This window comes from Pan troglodytes, chromosome 13 (genome assembly GCF_028858775.2).
Source record: "Pan troglodytes isolate AG18354 chromosome 13, NHGRI_mPanTro3-v2.0_pri, whole genome shotgun sequence".
Classification (NCBI taxonomy): Eukaryota; Metazoa; Chordata; class Mammalia; order Primates; family Hominidae; genus Pan; species Pan troglodytes.
This window is the reverse complement of record NC_072411.2, coordinates 36,974,699-36,992,313: the sequence shown is the minus strand read 5'-3', so window position 1 is coordinate 36,992,313 and position 17,615 is coordinate 36,974,699. Positions and strand designations below refer to the sequence as shown.

The following is a 17,615-nucleotide window of genomic DNA, read 5'->3' as shown; positions in this document are numbered from 1 at the left end:
ACTGATTTCTGATATTAACGTATCAGAATGTGATTCTCAAATTAGTATCATAGCTTGGTACCCAAGGTCAGAGAATGTGCTGCTTTTCCAGTGCAAAAATCCCTGTCTAAATAAGTCCATCTTAGGGCACATGAGATTAGCACCTATTGTCCTGTTAACTCATTTAGTTCAAGTGTGAGATTTGTTGATCCCTCATCTGGGTAAAGGTAGTCAGTGAATCCTACTGCCTCCCTTCAAGACAGCCTCTGAGGCAGTAATCAGGTTAGAAATACTGAATCCATGATTCTTCCTAACAAGAGCCTCCAAATATTCTCAGCAAAGACATCCTAAATTTAAGCAGATACGCTTTTCATTTGGATAAAATTGGAAATGGTGTAATACCTTGAGAGAATGGTTTTCCTAAGATGTTACCATGTTAAAAAAGTCCCCATGTCTATAGAAAATGCAAAACCCTGAAATATCTAATCAACTAACTGTACTCATGAAATGCATAATATTCATGCAGATATAAGCAGTGGTTTATTTCTAAGGTTGCTTAACGAATACAAGTCAGCAATTTAAGTTCTCAAATAGAAAAGAAAATGTGCTTGAAACCTTTTAAGGCAATGGTATTTTGTACTAACAAAAACATTTCATATTGGTTCTCTGAAATAGCCCTCAAGTAGTCATTTCTAGTTCAAAGAGGATAGGCCAAAAAAATTAGGTATTCTATTAATTATTAATACAATCTGTTGCTACAAAGCAATATACGCAGCCACTCATGACATTCAAGAAACCATACATCATGTTAGAAATTTCTTTTAGATGACTCTGAATAAGAACTTTAACCAGAACGAATCTGAACACATGGAGGAAGACCAAGGTGCACATTTAACTGCTTTCAAAGATAAACCTAGGGCTGACAACAGGACTTTTTTGGTATTTACATACCTGCAATTAGGAAACTGTGAGGTTTTACCACTACAGGATACTGCCGCCCGTTAAGTAGGCCTCTAAGAATGTTTCAGTGAACAAACCACCCTTTGCTTTGGTTCTGAAAATACCTATTTTGAAATAGCTAAGGCAAATATTTAGAGGGACACAGCTCAATATTGGAAAACTGGCTGGAAGAGGTAGAAGTAAAGCCTTTCTTTGCAATGTGCTTCTGTGTAAAGGTAACAAATCAGTGATCTAGGGAAAACACAACTTAAAAATGACTCACTCTTTTATAGGATGTTTAAAGATAATGCTTTTTAATATTTCAAATATTTTTTTTAAATCTCATCAAAAATGTTATCACCTTAACAGTACTTTGCACATGTGGAATTTCATACCTAAATTTGATACTATTTTGGTTTATTTATGGCTACTTACAAGAGTCACAGTAATAATGTCCACTCATCAGAGTCTTTCTTTGGTAGAGCCTAATGGGACCAGGCAGATGAACTGTTATGCAAATGAGATGGATAAAGCAAATTCATGATAGTATGAATTATAAGGGTTTTTGTTTAATGGAAATACAACTTAAAAAGGATTTCCATATTTATCCCCATCATTATTTTGGAAGCTTAATACCCTGTTCAGGGGTTGAAGAGTTTGAATAGCTCACACAATCCTGTAAAAATGACAACTGGCTGCCCTTTAATAAATAAAGTCATTGTAAAGAATTACATTTACAGAGTGAAAAGTGAATACATAGCATTTCAAATTCAATTTTGGAAGTACTAATAAGTACTGACCCATAACAATATACACTAGCTATCTTTTTAACTGTCCATCATTAGCACCAATGAAGATTCAATAAAATTACCTTTATTCCCACATCTCAAAACAATTCTGCAAATTCTTAGTGAAGTTTAACTATAGTCACAGACCTTAAATATTCACATTGTTTTCTATGTCTACTGAAAATAAGTTCACTACTTTTCTGGATATTCTTTACAAAATCTTATTAAAATTCCTGGTATTATCACCCCCAATTATACAGTAGCACAACCACCTTATGTAGTTTTTACATGATAGCTCTGTAGAGGTTTCACATCTAAATTACCAAGAAAGCCCTTCCCTCCCTCATCTTGCACTCAGCTTAATTCTATACTAGTCCTTGGATTATGTACCACTGTAAAAGTATAACTGTATCAAAATTACCATGTTTATGGATACAATATTATGCCATACAGAGCAACAAAGTTACATATAATGACAAAGATTACTGAAGTTATGCAAGACAAGAACAAATGTTAGGACATGCTACCTAGGCACAGTCCCTACAAAGAGGCTCCTAAGTACCCCAAGTTCAAATAACATTGACAAAATAATGAACAATTATCTTTAAAAATTATAAAGCTACTGGCAAATTAGGTAATTGCTAAATAAAGGTAGAGCATGAGATTAAACTCTAATATTTACAACTGCAACATACTTAATTACAATTGTGCACGTATCAGTGGCTTTGTAACAAAAATACAGAGAAAAAATTAAGTTTTCAGTTCAACGAGAGGTTGAATCCAATCAATCTCAAATATACTCAACAACTCAAAAGATTTACCACAGAATAAATTCAAGATTAGCTGATAAACAAGAGCCATATTACTGGTGTTTAAGACAAAATCTAAACAAGTTAAAATATAATGCTTGATCAGAAGTCAGATGACTGTGCAAACTTTACCTCAACAGAAATATACTGAGATGTGCAAACAAATGTAAAACCTCCACTACTGGTTTGCCTGGGAGGCTGACCTTTTCTTTCTTACAGAGCTTCCTGATAACCATAAACTATAAATACAGGTACAATGCACAGTCAGTAATCTTTTCTTTTTTATTTATTGTTAGAATATAAAAGAATTGAGAGCATAGGTTTAATTTCATTTTTATAAGGAAGACTACATTTACCTGAAAAAGAAATATGGCATCACACACAAACACGCTTCAGGGAAGGAGTATATTTAAGAATATGGTGTCATTCTGAATGCTAAAGGAAAAGTGATCCCTGTTTACTATTAAAATATGTAGTGTAAAATTCTTTAAAGGAAACAACTCACTAAATCTCTACTAGGTAAGTTATTGTGAATTTAGTTTTCAAATCACAGTAATCCACATAACCATTATTAACAGCTCTGTTTCATAGAACTGCAACAAGCCAACAAACATTTAAATGCACTTCACATCAAGAGTATGTAAACTTTATTTTCTCCTCTTCAAGCCTTCAGAAAGTTAGGGGCTATTTCAGCAGCCAATCTGGTCAGAACCTCTGAAGGCAAAATTTCAGTGCCTCACAGTGTATATGACCATCTGTGGCACTGCATACACATCTGGTAGTGAAGTGTCCCCTATCAGTGGCTTCCAGTAAGGCCTAGAGTTTAAGGTTAACATAAAAAAGTGCCACCTTTGTTTTAGATTAGTGATGGACTCTGACAAGATAAAATAAAGTTATTCTGTATATTGTTATACTTACAAGCAGCTCCAATCCTGAGTATTTATGGTAATATCTAAACATACAAAAATGTATGTACATTTTTCTCCACTTTCTTGTAAACAGTTGTCAGTATACTGTTTTATCCCTTTATCATTGAAACATGCAAATCATACATACAAGTATAAATACACAAAAGAAAACAATTTACACTCATTCAAAAGCCAAGCAACAAAAAATAGCTACAGTATTCAAATCATAAATAATGAATGCTTGAGGCATCTTATATTCCTAGAAGCAGCCAGCCATTCATCCTAATGTTCTTAGCTGCAATTGTAGAAATACTGAGTTTTGCACCTTCCATGCTTTTACAGTATTTATAACACTATCATATGTGGAGATAAAGACTTGTTTACTATAATCTCTTCTTTTCAGAATGAAGAATAAAGCAGCACTTACAAATATTGAAGCAGTGGCAGCAACAGCAGGGGTTACCACTGCTAGATCAGAAGGAATTTTTCCATTCTAACAATTTTTAAATTAAAAAAGTAAAGGAAAAATTGACCTAAACAAATTATTACATGTTCATTCCTTGGGCACTTAACAGCGAGTCCAGCATGTCGAATGTGTCTTTGTAGTCCATATGCTGGCTGCTTGTACTGTACTCGTGATTGGCATCAGGACCGTTGGTCTCCACTGGCTTCTTGTCCAGTTTCACGAGGGTGCTGAGATGTCCGTAGCCCACCTGGTATGTGACAGGGGGAGGAGGGGGTAAGGGATGGTTAAAAACAGAGTTGTGAGAGGATATATACTGCTTAACAGAGGAGGAAGAACTAGATGAACTACCTGAACTTTTGGAACTTTTGCTCATTTTGGAGTGGTGGTTGTGAGATGCATCATTGACATGCAGCCTCTTCCTTGAAGAGCTGGAGCTAGAGGAAATGCCATCACTGCTCAGGCCAACAGGACTCCTCAGAACAGTGGGTGGTATTCCGTCGGCACTGTGTTTACTGCCACCGCTGCTGCTGCCACTATGCGAGTGGGAATGCTTGTGGCTGCTGGTGTGGTGGCGGCTTGAAGGATGCTCCTTGTGCTTCTCCTTATGGTCTCTGCTAATATGTGGGCTTGAATGTTTGCTCTTCCCACTGCCTTCATCAGAAGAGCTGTGTCTTTCTGAAGAAGAAACTTTTATTTTCATTTTCAGTTCTTCTTTACTGGCGCTTTTATCAGTGGGTGGTATTGGAATCCGTAATTTCAGTGACCCACTCTTTTCCTTTTTATCTGCCATGTATTTTTCAGTATTTGCGATAGGTATTTTCATTTTAATGGGAGAAGTAACAGAACTGCTGCTGGCTGCCTGTGACTGCCCTTGTTTGTGCTGCTGTTCTACCTGGGCAGCTATATAATGATCCCTTACATCGAGATCAAGAGTTTCTAGTTTACGCTTTTCTCTATATTTATCTAAAGACATTTTCTGAGGAATTATTCCTGGAGTAGCGGAAATTGGCCCATGGTGTTTACTGCTCCCTGCTTTATGAGTATATTCTTGCTTAACAGAAGAATGATCTGAAATTTTGTCAGGTCTGTGATGTAATCCTGAATGCAGTGATATAGAAGGTCCCTGCTGGAAGTTGATGTTGTACTGGCTACCAGACAAAGATGTCTCCTGTTTCTGTGAATATAGCTGTTCTGTCCTTGCTGAGTCTTGATGTTGAGGCCATTCCTGGTGTGATGATAAACCGTATGAAGTACTTGGCATTCCTGTTGCTAGCATTGACAAATTATCAGATGTATGGCTGTCTTGAACAGAAATATTTCCTGAATTTAGAGGTACTGGTGCAGGGAATGCTGATGTAGATGGTTTCTGAAAACTTGGGTTTGTAGGCACACCAGTGACACTATCTACTAAAATGGAATTCTGGACCAAAGATGAACCAAGAAGTGGTGTCTCTGATACCTGTCCATCTACTTTTGGTTTCCTAGCTGCCTGATTAGCCTATTAAAACAAAACACAGAAGAAGCAGTGATATAGCAAAATAATTTAATGCAAATTTCTTGTCTTATAAAAGTTATATATTAAAAACATTATATATTAAACATATGAAAATAAAATGACCTGGGGTTCAAGATTTTATGTTGTCAGTAAATAAATGCCTTAGAGGCATAAAAGAAGGCTATAAAAAATTGAAAACACCAATTTTAGAATCAGATACAAGTTAAATCCTAGCCCAGCACTTCAGAAAGTAATTTAACTTGTCTAGGCTTCAGTTTCCCCATTTGTAAAATGAAGAGGATACTTTTGTCATAATCACTGCAAAAAATTTTTAAAAAGTATAATGTACTTTAGCAAAGTCCACTGGACTCAGTAGTTGAATATGTGAGTATATGTAACTTGAGATACGTTGAATTATTCAGGAATACTGCAAAGATTATTTAACCACAAAAATTCAAACTGGTTAGCTATGTAAATGTTACATAAAAGACTGAAATTCTGTTAAACCCTGTCAATTCTCTTACCCTCCAGTTTCGAATCTTCTTCAACCTATTAGGCGTTTTCTCCAATATTTGTAGAAACTCATGTGTTAGCTCTAAAAATAAAATTTAAATTTGAAACTTAGAAGATGCCTTTAGGATTTAAATTTCTCTTAAGTGGGCAGTATTAAAAAGGAATGCTAGGAATTCATCTACTTCACTTTTACCCTCCTATTAAATCCTCAGCATACACAGAAGTACACACAACTCTCAACCGGCATTTTCAAAGCTGAATCCTTTTGTAACGATTACTTTCCCTCTTGATTTTACTTGCTTAATTAGAATCTCTAGAAAATCTAGTAGCATTAAAAATAATCACCCCCCAATAAAAAAAAAATCTTCATTAGGCAAACACCACAATAATTTTTGTCACAGGCAAGATCTATCAAAAGATTCTTTAAAATTAGTGGACAAAAGTTTGAGGAAAAAGGTTATTTGTATAATCCCAACGTATCTTCCCCATGAAATGTATTAATTACAAAGAGAAAAAAAAATAGTGACTTTAAAGTGCAGAAACCACTTTAAGGATACCACTGTAACCAAGTGATCACGGTTGTCATGACCAGTTATAAGACGTATCAACATAATGTACCCCTTGATATGATGCACCAAGCAAGACCCAATTTACTTCTATGGTATTCTTGCTCAAAATGGATAACTTCGACATAATAATGAGAAATCATCAGACAAACCCCAACTAAGGAACACTGTATAAAATGACCATTATTCTTCTAAGTGTCAGTGTTATGAAAGACAAGGAAAGATTGAAGAACTGTCACAGAATGGAGAAGACTTGAAGGGACATGTCAACTAAATGGAACATGGGATCCTAGAATAGGGAAAAATATGGAATACTGAATAACATTTGTGGTTTAGTTAACAGTATTGTACCAATGTTAACTTCCTAGTTTTGATAATCATATATTGTTATGTAAGATGTTAGTACCAGGAGAAGCTAAAGGGTATACAGGGAACTATGCAATATTTTGCATTTCTTTCTTTTTTTTTTTTTGTTAAATAACAGAGACAGTGTCTCGCTATGTTGACCAGGCTGGTCTCAAACTCCTGGCCTCAAGTGATCCTCCTATCTTGGCCTCCCAAAGTGCTGGAATTACAGGTGTGAGCCACCACGCCCAGACTTTTTTTTTTAAAGGGGAAAATTCCTCCAAATATACTTCCTAGCTATCAACACTATTAATATATTAGCAAACTATCTTCATTGTAAATTTCTACCAACTTTCTTAAAATTCTGATTACAATCAAATGACCCACTTTTCCAAAGTAGTGTGGTTTTGATGAACTAATAATGTCATTAATAGTTACCAGCCACTCTCAAATATTCATCAAATACATTAGAATATTATATAATATTAATAATGCCAATTCCACCTCAATACTGGGGGAACCTCTATTAATAGAGACTACAGGTTCATTTTGTAATAGCAAGCTTTTTTGTAAACTATTCTAAGCCAATGTTAAGATCGACACTTCAGACAAGCTATAATTTAACCAATAATCTTTCAAGATGTAATTTCCTTGACAATGTCATGTTTAGTCCCTGCTAAAGTCTCATGAGCTTTTTCATCCAGTTTGGATGAAACAAACCCTAATGCCCAGACCTTTACTTCCTCATTTGAAAAAAAAGAAAAAAAAAAAGACTATTTTTCTACTTTTGGGTCCAACATTAACAAAACTGTTTTGACTCAATTTCTGTTAACAACTTGGTTGTAAAACATTAAATACACTTCAAGTTCTGGTCCAAAATCTCGTACACAAAATGTAAGCTTTGTTTTTCTTAAGTATCCTACTGTATTAAATTTTATAGCAGAACAACAAAAGAATCTGTTAAATAATCCATTAACATAATTAATTAGCTATATGCACAAAAATCACAGTATGTGCCTAAAATAGAGGCCCTTCTCTCTCAAAGCTACTGTCTAAGCCAATGTTCTTTTCTGGAACACAGTCATTAAGTGAATTATTTCAGTAAGTAATAAGAATAGTAGTATCACTTCACTCTACAATTCAGATAAATCTTCATGTCTTTTTTTTCCCCCCCAGACAGGGTTTCCTCTGTTGCCCAGGCTGGAGAGCAGTAGCATTATCACAGCTCACTACAACCTTGACGTCTCAGGCTCAGGTGATCCTCCCACCTTAGCCTCCACAGTAGTTGGGTCTATAGGAGTGCGCCACCATGCCCGGTTTGTGTGTATTTTTAGTAGAAACGTGGTTTTGCCATGTTGCTCAGGCTGGGCTCAAACTCCTGTGCTCAAGATATGTGAATGACTGCACCCGGCCACACCTTCATGTCTTAAATTTTGAATTGCCTTTTTGCGACTGACACAGAAAAAAAAGCTGCTGCAAAACATGGTGAAAGTCTTAACATATCAGTTCTCCAAGATTCCTATTCAATTGCTCTCCAAATTAACAAACTTTACTTTTCAGAATGGAAATGAGGTTCCTCCTGTGTCAAAAAACCCCACATAAACCACAACCTAACCTCTGACCTAAAAACAGGATAAAAGGCAGATTACTTTTCTGTGATCTTTTTACTTCAGCACCAGGTATATAAACTATTTCTATTACGATTATGCCTACTGGCTGGGTGTGGTGGTTCACGCCTGTAATCCTAACACTTTGAGGCCAAGGTGGGTGGATCATGAGGTCAGGAGTTCAAGACCAGCCTGGCCAACATGGTGAAAACCCTATCTCTACTAAAAATACAAAAATTAGCCAGGCGTGGTGGCGGGCACCTGTAATCCCAGCTACTCAGGAGGCTGAGGCAGAGAACTGCTTGAACCCGGGAGGCGGAGGGTGCAGCAAGCCGAGATTGCGCCACCGCACTCTATAGCCTGGGCGACTGAGACTCTGTCCTCCACCCACCCCCCCCAAAAAAAAATTTTGCCTACCTAATCTTAATCTAGTGACTATTAAACTAAAACAATGACCTAGATAACCTGATTTTTCAAGCTATAGAACAGATAAGCCCTCACTGAGTTTTAGATGTCATTTCAACTCATTGAAGACTTCCTTTCCTCTGGATAAACTCTGAAAAAGCCTCTAACAATTTAAGAAAAACATTATAATCATGCAGCAATAATACAGCATGAGATATATATTCTGGGATAATTTTTTCCAGGTGGAAAACAAAATAGAAAAGGATGAAACAAAGAAGCATATTTCACAAATAAGAACAGGCAAACTATGGATAATTGGCCAAATATGGCTGGCCACCTATTTTTGTCAACAAAAGTTTTACTGGAACACAGTCACACCCAATCAGTTACAAATTGCCTACGGCTGCTTTCTGGCTGCAATGGTATAGTTGTATAGTTGCAACAGAGACCTTATAGTTCACAAACTCTAAAATAGTGTTACTCTTTGCAGACCCCTATCTTAAAGAAACATCAGGTGGGGCACGGAGGCTCAAACCTGTAATCCCAGCCCTTTGGGAGGCTAAGACAGGTGGACTGCAAAACCCCATCTCTACTAAAAATACAAAAATTAGCTGGGCGTGGTGGCATGCGCCTGTGGTCCCAGCTCCTCAGGAGGCTGAGGCAGGAGAATCGCTTGAACCTGGGAGGCAGAGGTTGCAGTGAGCCCAGGTTGCACCACTGCGCTCCAGCTTGGGGGGCAGAGTGAGTATCTGTCTCAAAAAACAAAACAACACAAAACAAGGCCAGGCACAGTGGCTCAAGCCTGTAATCCCAGCACTTTGGGAGGACAAGGTGGGCAGATCATCTGAGGTGAGGAGTTTGAGACCAGCCTGGCCAACATGGTGAAACCCCATCTCTACTAAAAACACAAAAACTAGTTGGGTGTGGTGGCTCGTGCCTGCAGTCCCAGCGACTTGGGAGGCTGAGGCAGGAGAATTGCTTGAACTTGGGAGGTGGAGGTTGCGGTGAGCCAAGATTGCACCACTGCCCTCCAGCCTTGGCGACAGAGTGAGACTGACTCAAAAAAAAAAAAAAGTGTTATCTATTTTCTTGCTGAAATCTACAGTACGTGGTTAAAATGCTCTAATCCCAAGAATCTCCCATTTCTGGCCAGCTTCTTTTACTTCTCAACCAGAAGAATTTCTCATCAAAACATCCCCAAAATTCCACGTTCCTAATTAACAGAACACACACCCACAATTTCTCCTTGTGTATTCATATTTAACAATGTAAGGCAACAATGGTAATACAGAGCAAGAAACACAATCCCCTGAAAATCCCTTTCGTTTACTGCTTCACAGTTAACACTCAACTTTCAGTATACACATTTAAAACTCAACAGAATTAGTATACTTTAAATCACTATTCTTATCTTGTCAGCTTATGGAATTCTAAACCTTACTTATTTATTTTTTAAGTCCTGAAAAAGCTTTAGATATTCGGTGGTAGTTAATATATACCCAGGCTGGAGTAGAGCAGTGCCTTCAAGGCTTACCGCAGCCCTGACTTCCCGTGCTCAAGTGATCATCCCGCCTCAGCCTCCCAAGTAGCTGAGACTATAGGCACGCACCACCACACCCAGTTAATTTTTAACTTTTTTTTTTGTAGAGACAGGGTCTATGTTGCCCAGCCTGGTCTTGAACTCCTGGGCTCAAGTGATCCTCCTGCCTCAGCCTCCTACAGTGCTGGGATTACAGGTATGAGCACAGCTTCCAGACTCTTTTTTTTTCTTTAGGCTGATGAATTGTTGTTTTCATTCTGTTCATTTGATAGTGTACTGACACTTTCTATTGTCAATTCAGACAACTGCCAACTTAGATAATTCCAAACTGTTAAAAATTTATTTTCTCTACTTACCATCTAATAATTCTAGAGTAACTGTAGGATCCACATATTCCCACCAATGCTTTCCATCAGTTGATACAGGGATCTCCCAATTGGACCATTTGCAAGCCAAATGAATGCATACACATGCTATCACTGTTGGTTTGTACTGAAGACAGAAGGTTGTAAGATGCAGACTGTTGCAGAGCAGGTTTGAAAATGGAGAGCCATAAAAATTCAAGTATGTAAAACAAAGAAAAACATTTACCAGTAAGATTAGAGCAAAATTTAAACTCTATCTTTAAGTCTAGAGTATAAAACCTTATTTTATTAAATTAAAAGCTAAGTTATAAAATTCTAGTACTAAAAAATCTACATAAAATGAACATTTCCCCTCACTCACTCCCGAGTATATTACTACTAATATATTAAGATTTAAAATTTTGTTTTTACATCTAAAATTGAAGTATTTTATAAAAGGAGAGGAGGATAGTATATTTGCAATAATCACTATATAGATAACACTGTAAATTTTTTGTGGTATTTTTCTTTTGTAATGTCATGGTAAATATGTAAATGGAAAGATAAAAACTATTTGTAAAATTGACAAAGTAATTTCAATCTCACAATAATCAGGGATTATCCCAACTGAAGTGGCTTAATAGGCATTTGCTTTCTTTAGTGAAGCAGAGAATTAAACACATATCTATGTAAATCTATGCCTTGTTTTTCAGCAAAGCCACAAAGGAAACTTACCTTTTGCCAAACAGCTTCAAGGCTCAATGTTATTAAATACTGCAAAAATACTACCTTTCTCCTTCCACTATATGCCAAATATTGGGCATGAAATATGTGTCACAGCTAGCCTTTTCTAATCAAAGTTTCAAATTTAAGTCTTTTTATGTTGCTGTTCAGAATTACTGGGGATAGAGGTTAAATACCAACAACAAATATTTGAGAAAATATAGCAGTATTTGCCAATGTGAAATTGTAAATAAAACTTATCAGTGTCACAAGAAATTAGGGACCATACAAAGCTGGTTTGGTCCCTTCTCCCCAATGATCCACTCAAAAAGACAAATTTAAATCATTAATAAATCTAGAACAGAATTATATATTAAAGGCTCCTTAAGACTATTCTTCCAGTTCAGTTTCAATGATGGAAATGTTATCTGTTCAGCCATAAACACATACCATTTTTTACTCTATATACTGAAAAGGAAGGTTTTTTTGTCTAAAAAAAAAAAAAAAAGGAAAAATTGTGTTTATGCAAATCCAGGCATGGATAGGACTTGACTACTTTTAACTTGCTACTAGTGGGTATTATCTGAAAAAAAATTTCAAATTACATAAATTTTATTTATTAAAAAAACTTTAATGAGTATTTTAAAGTTAAGACTGGATCAACGTGAAATTTTAAAAATTGTCATTTAACTATAATTGTAAACTGGAAATAGCTTTATACTTACCAAGTTGCTCGAATTTCTACGTTAAGTTTAGCTCTTTGTAATCTTTAGCTGCTATTCAGGCTACCAATTTTAGACTTATGCACTCACAAATCGAGAATATGTCATCAGAAAGCACCACTACACTTCACATTGTGCATTTAACCCCTCTGTGCCCAAAGTCCCTTGTACAATACACCGCAAAGCAAACAGGAAGGTACCACCACAGTAGATGGTCCAGTCTCCTGTCGCAACAAGGGTAAGAGACACATTGAGGGGGCCCTGCATTAAAGGAAGCTATAGTGTGCTACAACAGTGCAACAAAGAGGGTCAGGATAACAACCTGTTGGTAGCCATGAAATAGGATGTCTGTGCCAAATCCTTGCTTGCTGTAAGAAAAAAAAAAAACGAAGACAATACTATCAGCTTTAACGTGCTACAATCAAAAAGTTCTCAACACAACAAAAACTTCAAAGATTTGTACACAAAAAGTAAATTTTACTTACTACTTACAAATATCACAAGAGCGCCATCATTTTCTATACTACTGAAAATCTTCAACAACATTCACTCAAATGTTTCTTGCTATCCCCCAAAGATCTGAGAAACAAGCCGATTTGCTTTTAGCTAGCCAGTTACAAGGGCTAAACTTGTTACTAAGTTAAGCATCTAGTCAGCTAAAAGTTGCAATAAAGCATTCTCCTGGATTTAAAAAAAAAAGAAGAAGAAGAAGAAAAGATTTTGAAGTCTAATACAAAATACAAAGAGTTGCCTGCCAGACTTAATCCTCAGTCATATTTAAGTTGGCTTAAATACTTCCATCAAAAACAAAACAAAACAAACCCCCACCCCACAAAACACAGAGCACAAACTGCTCAGTTTTTCATCATGCTATTAAGCATCAACAGAGAATAAACCTAGAAACAGCATACGGGTACAGATACAGGAGGCTCCACTGTATTTTAGTTCAAATTACAGAATCTAATTAAAGACTAACTTAGGAAAGATACAGGTATTCTAGGGAGGATCAGAATGCTTCAACACTGATACCCAACAGAAAGGCAATTTTTAATTAGCTTAAGACACTGAAAAGTTTTCCCTCCCCTTATTCTGCCTCTTAGTCTTCCCAACAGGGATGCTCTTGTTATAGTTTCCCTTTTTCCCAATTACATCCACAAGCACTGACATACCTTTCCCCTCTGCTCACCTAGGATCAGTTTATCTCAACTCCACCCCTCTAACCGTCCTCAAATTTCTTTCCCCCTCCCCTATTTTTTATTCATGGCACCTGTAATCCCTGCTGCCCCATGTGGATCATCAACATAAAGGTTTTACAAAAGGGATTGGGGTTTAGCAGAGTTGTGCTAAGGAAGAGTGTCAAAGCATCAGATGTCTTGGAGGCAGTGTGACTTTCCTGGTGGGGAGGGAAGGAGAAATCACAGAAGTGAAGGTCCCTGTAAAATGACATTAGCCAATTCTGCAGCAAAGTAGCATAATACCAACTTTCTCATCTCCAGAGGGGAGAAAAAGACTTCACAGAAATCAAATTTATTTTCCCCTCCCCCCCCGAATAAAAATACGTAGAGAAGGAAAAAATAATAATTAAAAAATGCCATTAGCAGTTTTCACCTAGGCATGTATCTAAATTCAGTGATCCAGAAACAGTCACTGTGCAACAGAGAATAGAGGGGAAATGCTGTTAGCTAAAAGTTGTAAAAGAGCAAAGAAAACAAAAAGACACTAAAACATGAAAGAGTACTTTTAAAATGGAGTGAGATATATTCTATAGTTACCTGAAATGTTAGTCAGACAAAATGACATTAAACATATATATGGTTTGTACTCAAAGAATCAGTCACATTTTAATATTAACAACAACAAATAATCTGGTCTAAATATTTGTTTTGGATGACATATCAAATTTGTAGTTTTTGTAAATGTTTTAAAAGTTACTATTTCATTTTTCAAGTAAACTGACTTCATGTCTCTAGAATTTTTAGTTGTAGGAGAACTTGTACAAAAAATATTAATCTCTGATAAAGAATTTAAAGTTGACTCAAATTTCACAACACTAACCTGAAAATCCAATTTCCTAAGTTAATATTCACAGTAATATTTTTAAACATATACTAGTACTTCCTTCAACTAATGTTTCTTCAATAGGCTCTTAATTTAAAGCAAATTATATGGCTACAATGCTTACAAAGTTTAGCTTAACCTTTTTCAAGTTTTTAGAAAAAACTAACCCTTTTTCCTTAATTCAACAACTACAACTAGTTATGCATATAATTTTATGCTATACTGTAATATTGAGATGAAAATGTGCTATAAAACACGCTGATATAACCACGAAGAACAGGAACCAGTTAAATATGTTCTAGCTTACAAATGATAACGTGTGCTACTACAAAAAATACAAATTAGATTTTCAGATGTCTACTTCCTAATGACACTATCAGACAATTTTTTAAAAATTGTAGCCACTAACATAATAAATCACTAGGTATAAAATGAATTCAATTTAGAATGAATAAAATGTGAGAATACTTAGGTAAATACTAAAAACAAAAGATTTTCAAAAGTCGTACTCATTTTGTTTAGGATAAATCTAAAAAAACTTGGTAGTAAATGAATGAAACTGCAAAATTCTATTTTCAAAAAGGAAGTAACAGAAAATGGCACATTACAAGTCCCAAGTGGCTGCTATGAATACATTAACACTTGAAATGGAAACAGGAAAGTGGAAGTAAGAAGCAGAACAACATGCAACTGTGTAAAAAATATTTCTAGGGATACAACAGATATATAAGATTCATTTAGGAGTAGAAAATGCTGTATCAGATACTACCAGATACTTTACAAGCAGTAAAGCAATACTTTTAAAAAGTACTCCTGTTTATAAACAAGAGGCTTAACAGGCACATCACAAACTAAATGTATTATGCTCTATGATTATTTCTCCGTTACACACAAAAAGGAAACCACTTTTAGTAATGTCAAAGACCCTCGAAAAATACATTAAATCAATTTTAGATTGCCCAAATGAATATGGGCAAAACACTTCCCCCCCAAAAATAACTTTTTTTTTTGAGATAGGGTCTCACTCTTGTTGCCCAAGGTAGAGTGCAGGGGCATGATCTGGGCTCACTGCAACCTCCAACTACTGGGCTCAAGCCATCCTCCCACCTTGGCCTCCTGAATAGTTGAGACTACATGCGTGTACCACCACAACCAGCTAATTTTTGTGTTTTTTGTAGAGATGGGGTTTCACCATGTTGCCCAGGCTGGTCTCGAACTCCTGAGCTCAAGCGATGGGCCTGCCTTGGCCTCCCAAAGTGCTGGGATTACAGGTGGGAGCCACCGTACTGACTAATCTTTTAACAAAGGCAATTTTTATCTGAAAGGTCTGAGGTTGGCCTCAAAATTCTTCAACTGTTATCACTTTTCAAAAAGTCAAAGTTTGACACAAACCTAAAATTAATATTATTTTCTGAACCTATGCACTATTGGCCCACACTTGACTGAAATGGGACTAGCAAAGCTCAATGGGGGATGGATAGAGTCCTAATACTTGGAAGCCCTCTGGAGTTTTAGTGAAATGAGATTCTTATCTATGTTTAAAGGAAGCTAACATACCAGGTAGAATCACAAATAGAAGTAGATGTAGAACACTAAAAAGTAATGCTTAAAAAATGACATTTCTCCCTAATTTTAATGAAACCTAACAAAAGGCTAGAAAAACAAAATAGCACCCAAATCAATTACAGATAATAAAAAGCATTAATACTTATCTTAAAAGTTTCAAGGATCACCTACCTCTTACTAACTGGGTACATTTCACCACATCTGTGTGTGGGTGTTCAATGGTGATCTCAAAACCTGAAATGATAAGCACTTTTTTTTCCAATCATTTACCACTACAGTACTTGCCTGAGAAATGCCATAAACGTATAATATATTCTTCATTATTAAGAAAAATCCAAAGTTATAAGTTTCTCATCACTGACATTCTCATTACTTTTCCAATGACAAGATATAATTTTTCAAATACAATGTCTCAATTATGAAAATAAAGTTAAAAGACCAAGGGTAAATTTATTCAAAATTCTGAATTATAAATGATTTGGGATTATCTTAAAAACAAATTAAATTCCTGGCAAATACAACTGTTAAGCTGGTCCCACAATTTAAGGACGGAATTCAACTACGTAATATCTTTCTTAATATTCCAAAGCTTTCTTTCAGAAGACATGAAAAGTGCAGTTTTCATAAACATAACTGTTGGGCCACAGTGGTAGAAACGAGCTTTTAAATGATACGGCACTCTAGATCAAAGGGTTTCAACCAGTTACCTTATAACCATACTTCATTAATAATTAAAATCATATGACAAACCATAGAGGTCTCATGACTGCTTAAACTACTGTTTCTAATACCAAAGATGAAATGTTTAAAAGCTATCAACGTGCAATCAACCCTTAGGTGTGGCAGGGTTTCTGTTTTTATTAAAAGTGAAGATCACATTTGGTTGTCTTCAGAAGCAGTAAGTAAATAAAATCCTAACAAATGGGTAATCTAGATTTATAAAGTTGTTGTGTGGTCTATATATAGTTCTACTGTAATTAAATATGCAGAATACTTTAAAGCCATAGAGGCATATCTTCTAAATTCTAATGTTCCCCTTAAAATAACACTTTTCATTCTCTGTGCTTAAGAATATGTCATAAACAATATGGATATTACATTACGATTTTATATAACAATTAAATATTTTATAATGATTTATGATTTTTCATTTTCAATTTTTTACTTAAATGAAATTTATATAATTTTGTATAGTAAAACAATAACATGCTAAATCATCGGATTTGGAAGAAATAAGACCCTCACTTTTTTGGTATCTTTTTATTTTATAGAAACTTCAAATAATTTACAGTTGACCTCTGAACAACGCAGGGCCTAGGGGTGCCGATCACCATGCAGTCGAAAATCCAAGTACTCCCCTAAGACTTAACTATCGTTGATCAGAACCTGCTTACCGCTGAAGCCTTACTGGTAACATAAACAGTTAATCAACACATATTTTGTATATGTATCATATACTGTATTTTTACAACACAGTAAGCTAAAGAAACTATTAAGAAAATCATAAGGAAGAGAAAATGTATTTACTAGTATTAAGTGGAAGTGGATCATCATAAAGGTCTCCATATAGAGTAGGCTGAGGAAGAAGAGGGGTTGGTCTTACTGTCTCAGGTTGGAAGACACAAAAGAGGAGGCAGGACAGGCAGGCAACACCTGGTGTAACTTTACAGAAATACACCATAATTTCTGTCTTTCGCTGGCATTAAATTCTCTGGCTTTAGATCCTTCACCTTCCCTTTGCTTTAAGCTTCTCTCCAATCATATTAGAGTCCATAGGTATGCCTTTCTTACAGCAATCCTGCATTCACATAAAAGCTGCATTTTCAATATGAGATAAAGTGC

General features: G+C 35.8%; 1 protein-coding gene across 8 annotated transcripts in view; it reads right to left on the bottom strand.

The window, feature by feature from the left end:
- Positions 1-1,203: 1,203 nt before the first annotated feature.
- The window catches only part of CCNT2 (cyclin T2), a 39,193-nt gene continuing 22,781 nt past the window's right edge, over positions 1,204-17,615 (bottom strand). Inside the window, exons 5-10 of one of the 8 annotated variants that reach the window (XR_010150076.1) lie at positions 15,945-16,007; positions 12,153-12,517; positions 10,717-10,880; positions 5,909-5,979; positions 4,238-5,387; positions 1,204-4,136 (exon numbers count right to left, since the gene is read on the bottom strand). Coding sequence is in view for 6 of the 8 variants with exons in the window: in XM_525927.9 (XP_525927.2) it covers positions 3,969-5,387; positions 5,909-5,979; positions 10,717-10,880; positions 12,472-12,517; positions 15,945-16,007 (1,763 nt within the window). In the remaining 2 variants the exon portion in view is untranslated. Of the gene's footprint in view, positions 5,388-5,908; positions 5,980-10,716; positions 10,881-12,152; positions 12,518-12,634; positions 12,759-15,944; positions 16,008-17,615 lie in introns of those variants that run through there. The other 7 variants (XM_009443357.5, XM_054679798.2, XM_525927.9 and 4 more) reach the window with 7 other exon arrangements.